Below are 19,412 nucleotides of genomic sequence, written 5' to 3' on the forward strand. Positions count from 1 at the left end.
CGGATGCAGTAACTCATGAATGCTGCAGCACACCATTGATCGCCTCCCATACAACACCCATACAGAACCCTTAGCAATGTTTTTGCACTGATTTATTCATACATTTTAATTCCTATATATCACTGAATCTAATGGTAATAGTTGTGACATAAACAACTGGCAAAATTAAAATTCTTAATAACAAGAATTCTCACTATATGATGGCTCCATTTCTCAGTGCAAATGTGTAAGGCTGAGAAGGAGGACTTCTCACAAAGGTGCTTTTCTCAGTATCATCCTTCTATTATTGTGTACTCTGATCAAACACAAGGAGTGAAGTAGAATATTACTGCAGCATTCATATGGACTAACCATCTGACAGATTTTAATCATGATCTTTTGTTAGAAAAAATATTTCTTCACTCTGAGCATCTTTTTCTCTGCTGCCTGTACATAGTTGGTAGAAGAGAGTCTGTGGTTATGATCAGAACTATGGGACTGTAATGAAAGATATCACTATTCCAGAAAAACACCTGTTGTTGTCAAGAAGGAGGAGGAGAAGAAACCTCATATTAAAAAACCGCTGAATGCATTCATGTTGTACATGAAGGAGATGCGGGCCAAGGTGGTGGCAGAGTGTACACTGAAGGAGAGTGCAGCTATCAACCAGATCCTAGGAAGAAGGGTACAAAACACATCTTTGGCTTCTTAATCCCATTTCTGTGACATTTAGGCTACCAGGCTGGATGCAGAGGTGGCTTAAAGCTAGATACATGGTTGTGCTTGCTGAGGTGGTGAAGAATCTTAGCATCCTAAGCCATTTGTATTGGCTTGCTGAGCCCATGAATCTTCTTAATATTCAGAGCAAAGTAGAAGCACAATATTTGAAGTCCCGTTTCTACATATGAGAGAAGATAGACATTTTAATTTGTTTGAAATTAAAATTCATCAATGCTTGGAACAAGAACAGGTTGTGAAATAAGCTGAGGTTGGGAAGAAGTCTAAGGAGTTAAGAAAATAGGGGACAAGGTGCCCAAACTGATCACTGGAGGAAGTACCTGAAGTCAGAGGTTTTTGTCTCTGAGAGAAGAACCTGGAGGGAATATTGGCAGAGAAAAGTAAGGGGGGAAAGAGGTGATGGAGAGCTGTTACAAGAAAGTCTGAAAAGTACTAGCAATTCAGGATGTGGACATTTTTTAGTGAAGTATCTGCAGGCTCAGTCATTCTTGGGAAGAAATGGCATGTACTAAATACATGCAAGAGATAGTGCTAGGGAGACTGGCAAAATACAAGGTGGCTAAGTAATGTGGAACAACATAGACAGGGTATCAAGCAGGAACCTTAACAATATGTGTGATAAGACAAAGCAAAGGTCAAAAGAAGATGTAGGTGTGAGACAGTTTTTCATGCAGAGCCCAGAACCTTGGAAGTTTTGCATTTATTTGCAAAAAAGATATGTACAAGTGATTTTCCCAGTTGGGGTTTTACTGTTGTGCTGCACTATTGGGATTTGCCAGTCTTGGGGATGAGGAAGCATGGATTAAAAGAGCAAGCATTATGTGTGGGCTGAATTTCACATATTCTTCAAACAAAGCCGCAAGCTTCTAGTTAAAGATGGCTGCAAGTAAATATGCCTTGATTCATACTCTCAGTCTTGTATTGAAAAAAATTATATAGCTTTAAGCCATGTAGAAAGCATAGACCTTTTTGTGTAAGAAGAAAACATGAGGTATTTTTATGTTTTGAAGAGGGTGGTTGCATCCCAAACTTCACTAGATGTTCCAATTTAAAAATATTTTTTCCAATGCTTTAGTGGCATTCATTGTCCCGTGAAGAACAAGCCAAGTACTATGAGCTAGCCAGAAAGGAACGACAGCTTCATTCTCAGCTCTACCCTACCTGGTCTGCAAGAGATAACTATGTAAGTCATAAATTATGATATGTGTAATTTGTGTGGAGGGGTGATAGTCCACACTTGGCTCTGGAAATCCTTTCTGAACATTCACAATACATGATAAATGTTTGGTGACTAAACAACCAGGAGTGAGATTTTATAGTTACATTAATGGATAAGATGGGGGCATAGAGGGAAATGGAGTGCAGAGCGATGATGACAGTGATTATATGGAAAGCTATGATTTGGTCGCCACTGGGCAGAAAACAGTAGCAGAGGTAGAGGGAATTGAACAGGCCATTGGAATCTGCCATCTGACAAATTATGGCAAATCACGTATGAGCATGTTTTGCCTGAAAAAACTATGTGAAATTCACAAAGTTGCCATACGTTGGCAGGCACATAAACAAACATACAAGCTACTACCTGATTTTGGCATGTTCGGTAAAACTTTGCAATACATTTCCAAGACTTTGTTTACAAGTGCTGAAAATCTTTTGTAAAAGGAAAAGACAGAGCAAAGAATCAATTAACTGGAATTACAGTCAGCCCTTGACTTTTGTGGCTTTGCCACTCACGGATTTGATTATTCATGGGTTTGTTGTCATGTGAGTGCACATTCCTCCTCCTCTTCTTACTGGGCTTTTCCCCGGGGGGGGGGAATCCAAGGAGGGAGGGAACAGCCAGGAAGGATGTGCAGGCGCACTCCCACGTGCCTCAGCCAGGGAGGGAAGGGGAGGAGTGTGCACCCCTAACCCTTGCGAAAGTGGAGGGTTGACTGTATTTCCATCATAAATTTGTCATAAGCCAAACTTTGCAATTCCTAAACATTGGGCTGCTCATGATCTTGTGAAGGTACACAAAGTGCTTCTGTCATCAGATGCCTTCTAAAATATTTATATTGGTTCAATGTTTTATTAGTGTTTTTCTTCTATTCATGTTTCGCTGAGAAAAATCTATGAGTCAAATTTCCAAGTACATTATAATAAAACTAAACATCCAGTTACTAGCATGTAGACTTTCTAATGGTGTAGGATTTTTCTCTGGTGTCTTACGTATTGAAGAATGAATAGTTCTGCTGGAATTGCTCTGCCCAGAATTTAGCATCTTAATGGAGCCCTGGTGGCGCAGTATATTATTAACTACAGTATATTCCCAACAGCTTTCTGCAATTGCTAGTGCAGTCCTAACTCAAAAGATGCACCTACTGTAGGGGAGTTAGGATTAAGCACAAGCCGCTTCTGCAGGCAGAACCCCTTACTGCCAGCTGATCTTGGCGATCTGAAGGAAACTGGCACTGCTGACTGAACTCTGTTTTCAGAAGAGACAAAAATGGAGCTTAAAAGGTTTGGGGTGAGGAAAGAACCACGTAATGCCAGATCCAAACTCCCTCCAGCCTAGAGATACTGCTGTAGTGTCAGCACATAGTTAAGCCAGGGCATGAGTGATCCCAAGTAATTTCTAGTACCCCAAGGCAGGGAAAAGCTTGGCTTCAGTACTGCTTTAACTGGTTTAATGTAAACTCAGATAGCCTTTACTTGGCCAGTTAAGATTGTGCTTTGAATCTGCAGCTGCTGATTGTGGTAATCTTACATTGCTGGCTGCCTTTCTTTCTGACAGCAATTATTTTGTGAATTTTCCCCTTTCAGGGTAAGAAAAAGAAGAGAAAAAGAGAGAAACAACCTCAGCAACAAATCCAGGAAACAGGGAGTAAGTGACATGTGTTGTCCTTCCAAAATCTCAGTCCACAATGGAACAGTACTAACATTTCCTTCCTGTAATGCAGAGGTGAGCAACTGTCAGGAGTTGAGGGACCACACTGACCTTTCATAGGGCTTGGAAGAGCCACACTATCATCTCCCCACTGTGATGTCCCTCCATTTGTAGGAGTCCTGTATAAAAGTAAATGCATTGTCAAATTCTTGTACAATATGACCCCCGTATCCACAGGTTTCACTTACCCACATCTGAAAATATATGTTCTCTCTAGGCATTTCTTCCAGTGTGATTCTATGTGTGTGTGCAGTGGAAGTTTGCAACAGAGGATAGCAAGGAGTATGTCAGTCTAACTTCTCTCCTTTACAAATCATCATTTTCCAGCCTGTATTACAGTATGATTTTTCTTTTGTCATTCATAGATTCTGTGGCTGTGAAGAGTAAAAAGCCTTGTGTGACATACCTGCCAGCTGAGAAATCCTGCGACAGCCCTGCCTCCTCTCATGGCAGCATGTTGGATTCTCCAGCCACCCCGTCCACAGCTTTGGCATCGCCTGCAGCCCCTGCTGCCACCCATTCTGAACAGGCTCAGCCCCTCTCTCTGACCACCAAGCCTGAAGCCAGGGCCCAGCTGTCTCTGCACTCAGCTTCTTTCTTGTCCAGCAAGGCTGCCTCCTCTTCCTCTAGCTTGACCAGCCAGTCTGCACTCCTCTCCAGGCCGCTCCCATTCACCTCCATGCCTCCAACAGCTCTCCTAAGCACACCTCCTTCCTTTACAGCCATTCCTTCTCCTCAGGCTGCCTTGGCTATGTTGCAGGCCCAGCCGCTCTCCTTGGTAACCAAACCAGCCGAATGAGGAAGACTCCCCATCTTGCTTCCCTGCTGATGCCACAATTGAGATTACAAAGCCAACAAAGCCATTTATTGGTCAATATTTGACCCTTTCTGAACTCTTCCGTAAGGTGACTCTTGAGGAAGAAAGTGCTCTACTCTCAGAGTTGTTTTCAGTAGTCTGTCTAAAGACCTTTTTATTTTTTAAAAAAATAAAAACAAAAAATTTCCATGACTTTTTTTTACAAAACGCTGAACATGATGAAAACAAAGGAAGGCAAGCCAACTCTTGTGTTCCTGTCAGTGCCCATTGGGGGTGTAGACTTGTACAGAACGATCATCTCTCAATGACGTTTGCATGTTTTGTTATATTTCTAACTTTTGCTATTCCCCATTTCCTTGGCAAGACAGTGTTTTTATTTTATGCTCCTTACTCCAGTCTGCAGCTCCATCATTTTTGCAAGAGACTTCTAATTAGAAGACACAGTACCATACAAATATAAGTGCCTCACTGTCACATTCAGAGCTGCCCAGCCTTGGGAGGCCCAGATACTTCTCCTGTAATCTGGAGTGAATACCCAGGAAAATGGCAGGACAATCCACCCTATTTCCTTACAGAATTATTTTGTTTAGCAGGAAGTAGGGGGAAAGGCCTTGGGGAATTGCCTGTTATTTTAACGAAGGAAAATAAATTTTCATCTTAACTTGCTGTGTTAGAGTGTTCAATGAAGAAATGAAACGAACGTCAACGTATCTTATTTTGTTCCTTTAAAAAAACATTAACTTAACCTTGCTTTCTTTTCATTCTATGAACCATTGGTACTTATTTCCTTTCATTTTATTTATTCATCCCACAGATATTTTCTGTCCTTAGTATGCCTGTCGGTTGTGTTATGGAAACACTGAACATTTGCCGTTTCCTTTCCTAACAGTTCTGGAAAGAGGCCGCTCTTTCTAATAATCCCAGTAAGATTCTTCTCCCTGTTTGTGGATGTTCATTCCAATCCAAGATAGCAGGAAAGGAGGAAGAATTTGTTGAGGATATAGGAAGTAGCCAAGCACATACCAAACAGAAATTTATAGTGCTGTAGATTTATATAGCGCTGTAGAATTGACCCAAAGAAGCAAAAATGTGACAAAAATGCCACCTATGCCCCTTGTATTTGGGGCAAAATAGACTGAAAAAAAATTGACAAATTGCCTCCAGGGGACCTTGGGGACCACATGTAGCCCACTAGCCACATATTGCCCTCCTGGGCAATATGGACAACATTGGAAGGTCTGGAGACCAATTTGTCACTTCTGATTCCCTCCCATACTAGCCCTGAAAATGGATTGGGTTCAAAACCAGAAATGGCTGAAATAATTTTGTTTAGTAGGAGGGTCTTCAGGGGGATGGAGGCTCTCCAAACTCCAAATAGGCCATCCTTTACTGGAAGCCTCCAGTAACAAAAATACCCAAATTGTTTTGGTGAGTTTTATTTTTCCTGTCTCAGGGGATGCCATAATGATCTGTGGACCTTGGGCTACGCATTGGCTACCCCATGTTTATACTAGCCCATTCAAATGTTAATCTGTCAAGGGTTTTGTCAATAGTTGTGTAAAATTTTGTTAATTATCAGGAACACCCATATAAGAAACTATAGCCATGGATGAAGTTTGGACAAAGCTGAACAGAACTGCACAGAAGACATTTGTACTGTATTCATTCATTTATGAAGATAATGATCCTGAGCCTCAAGTGGTCCTGTCACAGGGTCTTCGTGGCAAGATTTGTTAAGAGTGTGGGGCTCCCTTTGCTACTTTGCTATGAGGCTGGTTGCCTCCTAACAGGGAAGGATTCAGACCCTGGTTTCCATAGTTGTAGACCAAACTACTACATCATACTGGCATAATGCAGGGAGATTGCACAATAAATGTGCGTTGTTAAAGCATTGCTGTGAACAAAAATAGGGAAATTTGAATGCAAAAGTGAGTCCAAGGATCCTTGATCATATTATGCCTCAGATTCCTTTTTGGCTCCTTTAGTCTGAATATAAGATTAAATTGCTCCCTGGACATTCAAGTCAACTTCCTAGCTCATCCATCTGTGAACTTGCTGCTGGTCTATCTTGCATTATCTTCTCCAGAAATAGAGCACTAAGTTGAACATAGGGGCTACGCAGACTGCCCCTTTGAGGCGGTCTGCAGCCGCCCCTTTACTGGCTGGATTGGTGCCGCAGCAACTGTATGCCATGGCACCAATCCGGCCTCCGTAGAGCACAAAAAGGAGCCAGAAAAACCTGCTCCTTTTTGTGCTCTCAAAAGGGTGCCATAGCCGCCGCCACGGGGAGTGATGGCACCCCTTTGGCACTGCTGTTTGGGTGCTGCACCAGAGGTGCGTCGTGGTGTGCGCCATAATGATGCCCTGCCAGTGGCAGTAGGGCTTGGAGTATGCGGATGCTCAGCCCTCATCCCCACCCACAGGCCGGAGCTTTTTGCCAGTCTGTACAGGGCCATAGTCTGTCATAGCATCAACCACAAAATGTGTTTTAGGTCTGAGTGAAGATCTACATATGTTTTCCATGGTCTCTTCTATAGAAGTACTTTCTATGTGGAAAATAAGGTGATGTTTCAAGATGAGAACCTACTGTGCATGTCTCCTTCTGCAGGCTTTTTCTATGATCGTATACTCATTTTGTTCAAGAGATTGGCCACTGTGGGTTGGATAGTTGAAATCTATATGGCACTTAAATGCTCTGTAAATAAAAACTGGTCCATTTTTTATCACAGCATGTTTGCCACTTGTGTGTCCCAGTGAAAACTGATATTCTAATAGGAAGGACACAAGCTGACTGCGTATTGAGCACAAGGGGGTCTGACTGGTCACTGTTCCCTGGTATGACTCCCATACATGTATACAGATATGTTCCCTTCCTTTCATTGTTACATTCCTTGGGATGTAAAGTGAATCAGCCCTTCTACTTTATAGTTAACTAAATATCTTTGACTAGTCTGGAGTTTTGGAAGATCTCTAAATTGGGAAATATGATGTTACCTCTTATTGCTTCCTTGGTTATGGATATTTTTTTCAGATTGCATCTTGGAGTCTTCAGCCCAAAACATTGATATGCAAAGCTACATCTGCAAAATTCTACAATTCACTGCCATCCTCCACCCCACCTCCCTGTTCTTCATTTTCCTAGAACAAAAATCTGGACTAAGATTTTAAAGGCTGAAAAAGACAGTGTTGAAATTCACAGTTCAGTTACAGGAGAGAGGAGGGGAAACACTTGCATGTCAGGGCTTGCAATATATTGCCTCAGAAGAGTACTGACAGAAGAAAACTGAGAAGAAGTATAATAACCACATACATCAGTAATCTGATCTCCCGTGAAAGAAGAAACATGTTGGATCTGGAGGCAAAGGAACAAATGAACTGAATTTTCCAGTGTCTTGGGATGCAGCTTCAGCAAGGAATTGAAACTTCTTGGCAGCAAAAGCACGCAACAACAAATGTTTGTTTGAATCCATCATGCCCCATTATTTTTTTATTCTGAGGATCCATGTTGCTTAACAGCTCAGCAAAGGCCTTTTTTCCTGAGAAAGAAAAGTTGATTTTTTAAAAAATATCTTGTCTCAAGAAAACATTGAGTATTTGGCAAAGATCACCTTGGTCATGTGCAACCTCACTCTGAGAACCCCAAGAGCTGCTTCCAGACAAGCAGCCTCTTGAATCAAATTTCATGGAAAATTAAGGGCATGAAGCGACCTGTCAGAATAATTAAAGTCTGACCCAGGGCCAGACAGCTTCAAACAGATGTTGAGCTTCAGCAGGAGAATATTTCTTTGTTTTACACTGCATTTTCCCATACAGAAAAGAACATCTGTTAGGATGTTTCCCTCCTCCCTTCTCTTCTCTTCCAGAGATCCTCTGTTCAGTTTGGGTTCTTCACCAGCTAAGGACACAACTGGCAAAACAGCCTTGTGGCTGCCTGCCCAGGGCCATGTCTTCTGCTTTCTTTACTGCTGAAGCTCAAAGAGCATGGCATGAGATCACTGGGTTGTTCAGCGTCTTCATTCTCACACCTTCATTACACTTCTTTCTCTGGGTGTGAGATGATTGCTCCTTGTGAAAGAAAATAGTAAAACAAACCAAGTCTCTTAAGATGCTTTCTAAGTAGTTCCAAGCCAGGCACAGTTTCATCAGACCGTGAACAAATGTTTGTATCATTGATGTTTCCCATTGGTGCATTGGTGAATTATCAAAAATATCCCCATATTTTTTAAAATAAGAATTCTGCTTTATTGGGTACACTTCGTACTCCTAAACATAACCCAGGTGATAGCACTGCTTCGAGCAACCAAAGCTTTTTGAGATTAGCCCTCATCCTAGTACAGTCAATGAGACTCCAGCAATACTATACACCTGGCCCAGCAGTCTGGGATTACCCAGGGCTAATGTTTCCTTACCACTCAATCATTGCAAAGTTGCTGCTCCAGTCTACCTGTTAGTACGGTCGGCCCTCCTTATCCATGGATTTTTTAATTCACGGATTCAAGCATCCATGGCTTGAAAGTATTCCAAAAAAGTATAAATTCCAAAAAGCAAATCTTGATTTTGCCATTTGATATAATGGACACCATTTTGCTATGCTTTTATATTTAATGGGACTTGAGCATCTATGGATTTTGTAATCCACAGAGGATCCTGGGACCAAACCAGTGGATAACAAGGTCCCACTGTATCCTTTTTAACTATTCAGCACTCAGTGGGTAGCTGCTGAACATGTGAACAGCTTCAGCAGAAGAGCACTGTATTAGTGGTGATTTGAAGTAGTATCGAGTGGGATGAGGCTCAGTGGAAGGAGAAAGGAGATGTCCTAGGTTTTTTTTTTAAATTATTATTTTTTAATGAATATTGCCATAAAGAAGGTAAAGGTATTTCCCCATTGACATGGTGGTCAAGTTCGTGTTCGACCATAGGCGGCAGTGCTCATCTCTGTTACTAAGCCAAAGAGCCAGCGTTGTCAGAATCTACTCTGTGATCATGTGGCCAGCATGACTGCATAGAACGCTATTTACCTTCCCACTGGAGTGGTACCTATTTATCTACTGCATTTGCATGCTTTCAAACTGCTAGGTTGGCAAACGCTGGGATTAGTGATGGGAGCTCACCTTGTCATGCAGCACCTGGGCCTCGAACTGCCAACCTGCCAGTCTTGCAATCAACAGAGTCATCGTCTTAACCACTTGAGCCACCGCATCAAATATCATAGGTAACAGGAATACAGGTGAGTCACAACTGACATTTCAAATTTACAATTTTCTCCAGAAATAAAGTCTCACCCACAACGCATAACTTTTCCAGTGTCCCCGTGCAGTTGAGTAGGGCAGGAAAGTGAGGCTGTTAGGAGTTTTGGTGCAGCATTTTAAGTGGTAAGAAAAACGGACTGGACTGGGTTTATTTTATCTACTTGGTTGTGGGAGTGAGAGAAAGCAACTACAGTCTTAGTGTTGCTGGAAGGAAGGCGTTTCCTTTGACTTGTCTGAATTAGGTGCATGACAAGGAGGAAGAACTAGAATCTTGGCATTTTGGTGGAAGGAGGCTCCTCTCTTGCTTAGGTGGGGAGTAAGGAACTGGAATCTTACCATCTGAACGGGAGGGATTTCTCTAGTTTGGAAAAGGTATGACATTTGAAGTTTTATGCTTAAATCTCTTTAGAATCAGGTTGAATAAAATCACTCAATTTGTGGCTGGAAGGCATCCCATTGGCCTCCAATTATTCTCTATTGAACTGGCTCCCCACGTTTACGTCAGATTTAATTTATAATGCAAATCCAGGAATGCAACCTCTGCATAAATTGAGGCCTACCTATATGAAAGACAGTACTTTGACACATTCTAGGCAGCCTCTCCTCTTTTGAGCCAGTTTCCTTGAACTACAGTATGGCTTCATATAGATGACTGCCAGTTTTTCCAACAAAGTTTTTACTGTTTTCCTGCCTCGTAGCTTTATAAAAAACAGTGCAAAGAATGTTAACAAGTGACAGGTAAATAGAATTGACATCCCTGTCCAAATATGGCACATTATTTGGAAATTCCTGATTAAATCCCAGTCCAGAGCACGCATTGAGCGGAGCAGATGCAGGGTTTAACTGCAACCCTATTGGGGATCAGTTAGACCCAAGCAGACTAAAAGCTGTTGGAGCAGTTGGATTTACCTATCTGTTGATTCACCATTTAGCAATTAGGATTAACTAACAGGGTTCCAGTGAGTGTCTGGCAAGTTTCAGATACCCAGTCATTGCTGAACATCGAGATTTATTGATGACTGGCTTTTTAATTCAGGTACCATGCCTGTGCTTACAGTCGTCCAGACACTTTCCCTGTTTGGAAACCTGTGTTTCATTTCCAAGCCATGCAGAATTCATTTCTCAGGTGAGATTCATCAGAGCACAACACTTCATTGTTTTTGGGAAAGGGAAAAAAGACTGAGCCAGGCTCTGATGTCACAGCTCAGGAAGTAACTTCCTAGCCAGATCCAGCACACAGTAAGGAGCCTGTTTCAACAGCAGCAACAGCGGGAGAGAGATCTGCTGGCCCCAGAATACTAGTAGCAGCTCCATATTAAAACGTTCTCTTGAAAAGCTTCCTCCCTGAAGTTCTTGAATCCTCCCAAGCCCATACTGTTTATATGTTGGTGCCAACAGCACTTGTCTGGTACTCTGGCTTTGAGGATGATCGTTCTAGGGTTCTTTTGTTATCAACTTGACTTTTCTGTTTTAGTATTTTCTGTATCTCAGGTCCAAAACATGCTGCAGAAATAATCCCATTTGAGACTGCTTTAACTGCCCTGGCTCAATGCTAGGGAATTCTGGAAACTGTAGTATAGCGTGCCCATGTCATATGCGGGCTTGCCATACACGGACTTGATGCCATGCATACGGCGAGCCCTAATATGGTGAATAGGGCACGCGCCACAGGGATGCACCCCATTCAAACAAATGGGGCTTGAACTTATGTGGAATTTGCCTTACGTGGGGGTGGGTGGGTCCAGAATGGCGCACTGTATTGTGAGACATTTAGCCTTTTTTGTCAGACCCAGCCAAGGTTCACACAGCGTGTGTGTGTGTGTGTGTGTGTGTGTGTGTACACACATACAGTGCGCCCACGCGTCCCATTCGGATGAATGGGGTGCGTGCCCATGGCGGGTGCGCACCACAACATGCACAAGCCCCATTCACTTGAATGGGACTTGAGCATGCGCAGAATTTGGCTTATGCGGGGGGGGGGGTTGGGGTCCGGAACAGATCCCCCACATAAGCCAAGGGCGGACTGTACATACACACATCCCACATACCTCCATGCCACCATTCTTTGAAGCTGCTAGCCACAGATGCAGGCGGAACGTCAGGAATAAATTCTTCCACATAGCCTGAAAAACCCACAAAAAAATACTAACTAAAAAAGTTCCTCTCTGAAAGGAGCAAACTGATTCCTTCCCCAGTAATTAAGGTATAAAGCTAGAGTCATCTTTATACCATTATTACTGAGGAAGGCATTAATCCCAGTTAAACAGTTTTGTAACTAGTTACATCCAGACCCTGGGACTGTTGATAGCACTGGTGCTGTTGTACTCCAGACTTCCACAATCAGAATGTGAGTCTAAGCCAAACCCACCTGTCAAGTCAACCAAAGAGAAATTTAATTAGACCTCTCTCCTAACCATATGTCCCACTGGTGGTTGTGGTGTTCCTTATGTCCCAGAGGAGCATGAAGAAGTTAAAAGAGAGGACATCATGCTTTCACTTCCAGGCTTAGCATAAGTCGTTGTAGTTGAGAGTTATCAAGAGCCAGTCTCTGTTGGATATACTCCACTAAGCACAACAGACTGAAGACAGCTGGCTCAGTTGACTACCCTGTTTGACCTGTGAGGGCCATCTTCCAGATTGATTGATACACCATGGTGAGTCTGTCCCACCCCAAATCTCTCTCACACAGTTGCTGTTTGGCAATTGCACAGTGCTGCCAATGAGTCTCATTCAGAACAGATAATGAAGTCTTCACCTGGAGGCTTCTAAGCGCTACACACACACTGGGTTTCCTTCCCCTGAGGGTTAATTTGGTCAGAATAGAAGATCAAAAGGAGAAACAATTAGCAAATGGAAGAGTTTAATGATGCTAATTAAAATGTATTAAGTGTAGCCTTTGCCTCTGCACCAGCTGCTTGGGCAGACAAACCAAAGGCTGGGGGAGCTTCTGCCTTGCCCCAAAGTGCCGAGCTGGGAAAGGAGGGCATCTGGCGTTCCTCCCTCATAGTCTGTTGCAAAAGGTGGGTTCAAGGAAGCCTTCATTTCTCCCTGTGCTGCTGTTCAATGGGTTTGTGTTGAGTCCCTAATTAGTTCTTTCTCGGCGGTCTCTCCTGGGCCCTCATTAGGCATTTCAGTTAGTAGAGAAAAAAATCTGATTTGAAGAGACACACAGGAGAGGAGGAGGTGGGAGGATGCTTCCCTGGCATTGACCATGATTAGTTATGCAAGGGAAGGTGGCAGAAGTAACCCTCCATTCCAAAAGATGCATAAAGCAATGAGCAGGGACCCAGATGTTACCTTCACTCCAGAGGGCTTTATAACAAGCTCTTGGAGAGAGGCAGGGAAAAGGTTCACCACCATCCCCAGCAGCTCTTAATGAGATGTCCAGTAGATCCCCAAAGAGAAACAATAATAGCTTTAGGATCTGACTACATAAGCTCATTATTGCAGAGAGGGAAAGAGGGGAAAAGCAGAAGAAAACAAACCCTGAAGTTTAGCAAGAGATACTGGAGAAGAAGAATAAACTCAGACCTGTGTGTTTGTTGACAGACCAGCCATAGTCTGTTGATCTCCCAGGAGATGACCATGGAGTTGCAAAGCAAAGAGGACAGGTTACTGAAAACCAACTGCTCACTTCAGTTGTCTCCACAACTACTGAAGGTAAGTTACCCAGGCCTTTAGCAGCCTATTTTCACGCACTCCTGTCTTCCTGGCATCCCAATCCTAATTCCTGGCTTGTGCTGGTGCTGTTTAGAGGTACCGGTATCAGACAAAGAGATGGACAGGAAACCAACCTAAGAACATAAACACTGGTGGTATCGGTGGAAAGGGGTGTACAAGGGTGAAGACAGTGGGTGTGCCTAAGACCAACAAACAAGAAATGAGTGAAATACATGCTATGCTTAAATGCTTAGAGAGACTGGCAAACTAGCAAGTACTAAGTATGCTAAGGTTACAACCTCTGATAGATTCCCCACCAAGGTAAGGCAAAGTTCCATCAGTCAGCTTTCATTTTCTCTTCAAGCCCTCACCCCAAAAGCAGTATACAGTAAATTTGCAAATTCCACACAGTGAATTGGCGTGTGTGGGAAGGAGGCTCGATGGATCCAAATTGATAGAAAGGAAAAGGTTCTGCTTAGCCACTAGCTCTTTGGTGCAACCTTATGATACCTTCGACGGTTTGGTAGTGGTGGTGGGTCTTCAAGTCGTTTCCAACTTACAGCAACTCTAAGGTGGCCCTATAATGGGTTTTTCTGAGTTTGAGAGTGTGCAACATGCCCAAGGTTAGCCACTAGGCTTCCATGACCAAGCAGGGATTTGAACCTTGGTCTCCAGAGTCATAGTCCAATGCTCAAACCTTTACACCACACTGGCTGAACAGTTATACTTCCATGTTAAAAGCTGTTGTGAAAATACTAGCTGTTTCCTGTGTTACTTATTTTCTCTATATGCCAGGAGACCTTAGGAGACTCAAAGGTCTTGAGTCCAGCTTTATATAGGTCTACCTCATATGTTCCAGCCAGTTTTGACTCTCTCTTATTGCCACATTGAAAACCGGCAACTCTAGGAGGTGGATACAGATGGATTGCTTCTATCAAGGAAGCCACAGCCCTGAGGATAGAGGACTTGAGCAAAGCAGCTAATGACCAAGATTCCTGGTGGTCTCTCATTCATAGGGTCACCATAGGCCAAAGTCAACTTGATGTGAAATAACAATAAACCCTAGTAGGGAGAGTAGTGGGAGAAGGGGATCCCTTCTTCCTTGGATCCCACAGCTTCATGCATACCTGGAAAAATTCTTCCCCACCTGGTCCCAAACCATCACCTGGGCCAAATGCCCTGTGATGGAGTCACTGGGCAGACTTGGTTTCCTGACAGTCGATCACACAGCAGGTTGACTGTGAGGATGAGGCTGCAGGGAAGGAGTAGGTATAAAAGGCAGGAGTGAGTGACTGTGCGTTCAGGGGAAGGGACATTTAAGAGAGTTGAAAGGAATTGAAGGTAATGAGTTGAGGGAATTTTCAAGTTCAGAGGAGGTTCTTGACTGAGTTCTAGGAAGAGGGTCTGATAGGGAATCTGACTAGGCCTAGAGAAAGTCTGAGAGGTATTCTGACAAGATAGTAACTGGAGAAAAAGACAAAGGGTTTCAGTACAGTCAGACCAGGATACTGACTGGGAGAGAAAGTGTATTGGAGATTGTCAAGAGGAAATGGTGGAATGCCTGCAACTGATATCTTAATGTAACCATACCACGTTTGAACTATTCTACCTAAACTACTTTCTTGCTAAATGTTATTTGATAAAGTTAATGTTTATTTGTTGTAACAGAAGCCGCTGCCTGAGCGAATTCTAAACCATATACGCACAGACAAACACGCTATCTAAGATATTAAACTTAGGAAGACACTTGGGACCCTAGCCCTGATACATTTAGGGAAAGTGTATGAAGAATGGATGCTGGGCAGGTGTCATTGGCAAGGGGCCTTCTATAAGTGAGAGGTAAAAGGTAACCTTGAGGCATAGAAAAGAAGTCGTGTCACAGGCTCCTACCAGACTGGCTGGCTCATGCCATGGTCACCCATTGGTGGCCCTGCGCATTACGCAGGTGTGCGGCTGGCAAGCAGTTTTGCAAGGCCTGCCTCGAAAAACAATTTAGCAGAGGCCAGACCCATTCTTGGTGGCCCTGGTTGTGGGCACTAAATACCTTGACTCTGAGGAGGTCAAGGGGAAGGAGATTTACTTCACTACCTCAAGCAGAAAACTATCTTGGGCTCTTCAAATTGCAAAGAGCTGAAACCTGGATATTGCAGAAAGCAGCAGCGTCTTATTTTTAGACACCCCTCTGCCATCCAGGATAAGAATGGAATGCAAGGATTTCACTCAGGCTGCATTTACACAGAGCTCTGTCTCAATTCCTGCCGTCTCAAAGTCATTTCAACCAGTGCAGGAAGTTTTCTGCAGTTGTCGCCTCCCAGACTTCTTTGGTACTAGAAGGCTGGTGGTACAAAGGGGCTCGGCAGGAAGAATGAATTAATTCAGCTCCCCAGGGCAGAAATGTATAGCTTAGACAGCATTCAATTGTAGTCACATGATGGGGGGGGGAGGAGACCTCTGCAAGAGGAGACTGGATTTAGTTTCTTAGTCTTCAGACAGTCACTCATAAAGGAAAAGGGGAGGAAGATGAGTCGCTTTGATAAGGAATGCACACAAACCTAACTCCAAAGTTTTGTGCAGTGTTTGAATCAGCAACTATTAATTCAACCATGAATATAAAATATGAGAATGCACCCGCAAAGTTCTTGCATTTATTTCCCATGTGGCTGAAGAGAATGGCGACAAACTTTTCCTTTGCACAGCAAAGAAAAAGTGATCCTTAATCTCCACAACGCTGGTCACAATATTACACAAGAGTGCTGTTAGTAAAGAAAACAATTTGATTTATACATCATAAATCCAATTAATTATTATACTTTATTGTTATTATTCATTATAAATAGAATAAACAATTGCAACATTTATAAGAGAAATAAATGCTTTTCAGGAGAAAGTGCATTGTTTCCCACAGTATTTACTCCTTGGCATGTATGGACAAGGTTGGAGCCTTATAGGATGTCTCTGTTACTATCTTGGTGGATTTAAAGGAGAATGGGGGAAGAATCCACTCCGGAAGTTTAATGTTTTATATGAGACAGGCCAAAATAAAGCTGCTTCGGGTCACTTTGGAGGTATGCTGTTTAAATGATGCATGTGTACTAAGGAGTCCGGAAGCCGCGCCAAAGCCATGATCTAGTCCTATGGACTAGAGTGCAGCTTTGGCACAGTTTCTGCACTCTTAATACATATGCATCATTGATACAGCATACCTCCAAAGTGAACTGAAGCAGCTTTATTTTGGCCTGCCTTTATGGGGCCATGGATTACTTTTTGTAATGGTGTACGTTATACAAAATAAACTTATTTACTTACACTCCGGTAGTTTGGCATAAACACATAGGCGAGCGAGTCTTTTGCCATGCCCTAGATTGCAGCTTTATCCTCATGAGCAGAAGCTGAACAAACTGAAACTCAGCAGCACCAAATTAACTTCCTCTGGCTACCCAATTTTCTTCCTCCATTGTGCCTCACCTGCTCTGTCTGAGTCCTCTGTCTGTGAGAGCTTATTCAGCAGCCGAGATTGTTCTGAGCTCCTCATGTTTTCTGGATGAATTAGGTTCACTCAACTGCAAATTAAATAAAATAACATGTTCATTCTCTACATTTTAATTCCAGATGAAAAACACCGTGCGCACGTATCCACCCCCCCCACACACACTTGCGTGCATAAAACAAACCTGCTGATTCTAAAGGAAAGGTTGGTTTCCAAAAGAGCACGCAACTGTCATGTCTACAGAAATGATCGCTCGGGAAGGCACTCCTGGAAAACCTATTAAAGCAAATGGCCCAACCAAAGGTCTTTTCTGTTAAAGGGCCTGCCTCTGCTGTTGGAGCATTCCCATCTGTGCAAGGAACACAAACCTGGCAAGGTTCTCAATTATCTTAATCCTGGCTTTCCTCAAACAGTCCTAAAAATAATTGCCATTTCAGAGATGTAGCAGGGAGGATGTGAATTTGACAAACACACACAAAACAAAAAAAGCCTCACACATTTTTTAGAATGTACACCATCAACAGGTTTCATTTTTATCGATTGTATTGTTTCTATGCACAGCGCTGTGTAAATCTACAGCGTTATATAAACAAAGTATATTAATAATAACCAAATAAAAAACAAGAAATTCCCCACAACAAAAAAACCAGTTGTCACAAAAAATAATAATGTTTAAGCCAAATGAAGCTTCTATTTCTTTTACTGTTGCACCTTTAAAGTTATATGATCAAGTTATTTAACTTTGCGAAAGTCACACTTTCAGACTCAAAGGAAAGCAACGCCAACTCCACTCTGAACAAATCTTGCCAAAAAACACAAAACCTTGTGATGGATTTGCCTTGTTGGTGTCACCACAAAGCAGAAACAGATTGAAGGTGCATGACAACAACAAATCAAGCTAATTCTCTCATTTGGGCAGGAATCCTTCTCACTCAAGTCTGAAACCTAACAATTTTCGAACGATCAATTTGTAATAAGAATTTCCCCCTTATTTTTCAAGGACCCACAAAATAGGATGTGGGCCACAAGATGGTGCTATAATGCTGCCATTGTTCAGCTGAGTCAATTTAGAGGTTTAATATATGTGGCCATGTCACAGAAGAGTTTGTTTCAAACATGGCCACAGAGTCCAAACCTACAAACTATGGATGCTGGCCATGAAAGCCTTCAACTTCAACCCTAGTATGTAATGGCGGCGGCCTGATGGCAGTATCCCATCTGCCGCCATTTTCATGTAACGGATGCACGCCGTGGCGTGTCCTCCATTTTTCTTAAATGTTCTACATTTTGGACTGAGTTTTGTACTGCAGTTGTCCTACAATTTGGTCTAGATTTTGTCCTACATTTTGTTCCGGGTTTTAGTGGACAATTATGGCAACCCTAATTACGTCACGAATTAACCAAGGCGCCAGTAAAAGAAACCGGGAAAAAAGGGTTCTTTTAACTCCAGAGGGGCGTTGCACATTTTAGCGGATGTGGCATCCCTCCGGAGTTAAAACGGGTGCCGTTTTCGGGCGGTCCGTACTGCGCCACAGCCTGGAAAACCCACCAAAATTGATAAAAACTACAGATTGGTGCGCTTTGCCTCTAGGCCACCGAAAGTTTTCCTGATGCAAAACATGAAGGCTTCTTGGGAAACATTATTATTATTATTATTATTATTATTATGTAGGAGCCTGTGGCTCCACAAAGGAAGGAGACACGATGGAGTCCAAGGAAACCTCTTCTTTGGATGGCAAATGGGCATTAAATGGGCATTAAAAAGGGGGAGATGCCATCCTTTCCCTCCCTGCCATCTGAATTAAGGCCAGGAACAGCAAAGCCTTCCATTCCTTTCTCCTCTTTGCTTGAGGAAGAATCCAGTGTGATTTCGAAAGCTTGCAACATGTCATTGAGCATTTTGTTTGGCCTGATAAAGATATCCTTGTTTGGATGTTCTTGGATTTGCTGTAGGGCCAAGATGGCTACTCCTAGATGTTTTATAAAAACTACAGTTCCCAGAATTCCCCAGCACTGAGCCAGGGGCAGCTAAAGTGGCCTCAAACTGGGTTATTTCTGCAGTGTGTTCTCTGGACCACTTAACCACAAACTATTCTGGTCCAAAACACACTGCAGAAATAATCCAGTTTGAGACCACTTTAACTGCCCTGGCTCAGTGCTAGGGAATTCTGGGAACTGTAGTCTATTGTGGCACCAGAGCTTTCTTTGAAACATATTCCAGTCATGTAAGCCGCCTTGGTTGCTGCAGCAGAAAGGCGGGGTAGAAGAATAAAGTTTATTATTATTATTATTATCATCATCATCATCATCATCATCATCATCATCATCATCATCATCATCATTATTTTGAAGGCTCAATGCCTCAGAAACACTACAGTTCCCATGATTCCCAGGGCAATTAAAGCGGTCTCACAATGGATTATTTCTGCAATGTGTTTTCGACCTCTATATTTCCTAGCTCTATCTTTTTTTCCCGCTTACAGTTTCATTCTGTCGTAAGCCACGCCCACCCAGGGAGGCCCCGCCTCCTCCGCTGCTCTCTCACCAACC

The 19,412-nt window shown here is 42.9% G+C and overlaps 1 protein-coding gene across 3 annotated transcripts in view; it reads left to right on the forward strand.

The window, feature by feature from the left end:
- TCF7L1 (transcription factor 7 like 1) overlaps window positions 1–5,124 on the forward strand; it is a 79,284-nt gene extending 74,160 nt beyond the window's left edge. For 2 of the 3 annotated variants that reach the window (XM_042475243.1, XM_042475244.1), the window contains exons 8-11: window positions 505–664; window positions 1,793–1,900; window positions 3,523–3,583; window positions 4,012–5,124. In XM_042475243.1, coding sequence (XP_042331177.1) covers window positions 505–664; window positions 1,793–1,900; window positions 3,523–3,583; window positions 4,012–4,445 — 763 coding nt within the window. In that variant the 3' untranslated portion in view covers window positions 4,446–5,124. Of the gene's footprint in view, window positions 1–504; window positions 665–1,792; window positions 1,901–3,522; window positions 3,662–4,011 lie in introns of all 3 variants that reach the window. The other variant, XR_006104643.1, reaches the window with a different exon arrangement.
- Window positions 5,125–19,412: the final 14,288 nt, after the last annotated feature.

Source organism: Sceloporus undulatus, chromosome 6 (genome assembly GCF_019175285.1).
Source record: "Sceloporus undulatus isolate JIND9_A2432 ecotype Alabama chromosome 6, SceUnd_v1.1, whole genome shotgun sequence".
Lineage (NCBI taxonomy): Eukaryota > Metazoa > Chordata > Lepidosauria > Squamata > Phrynosomatidae > Sceloporus > Sceloporus undulatus.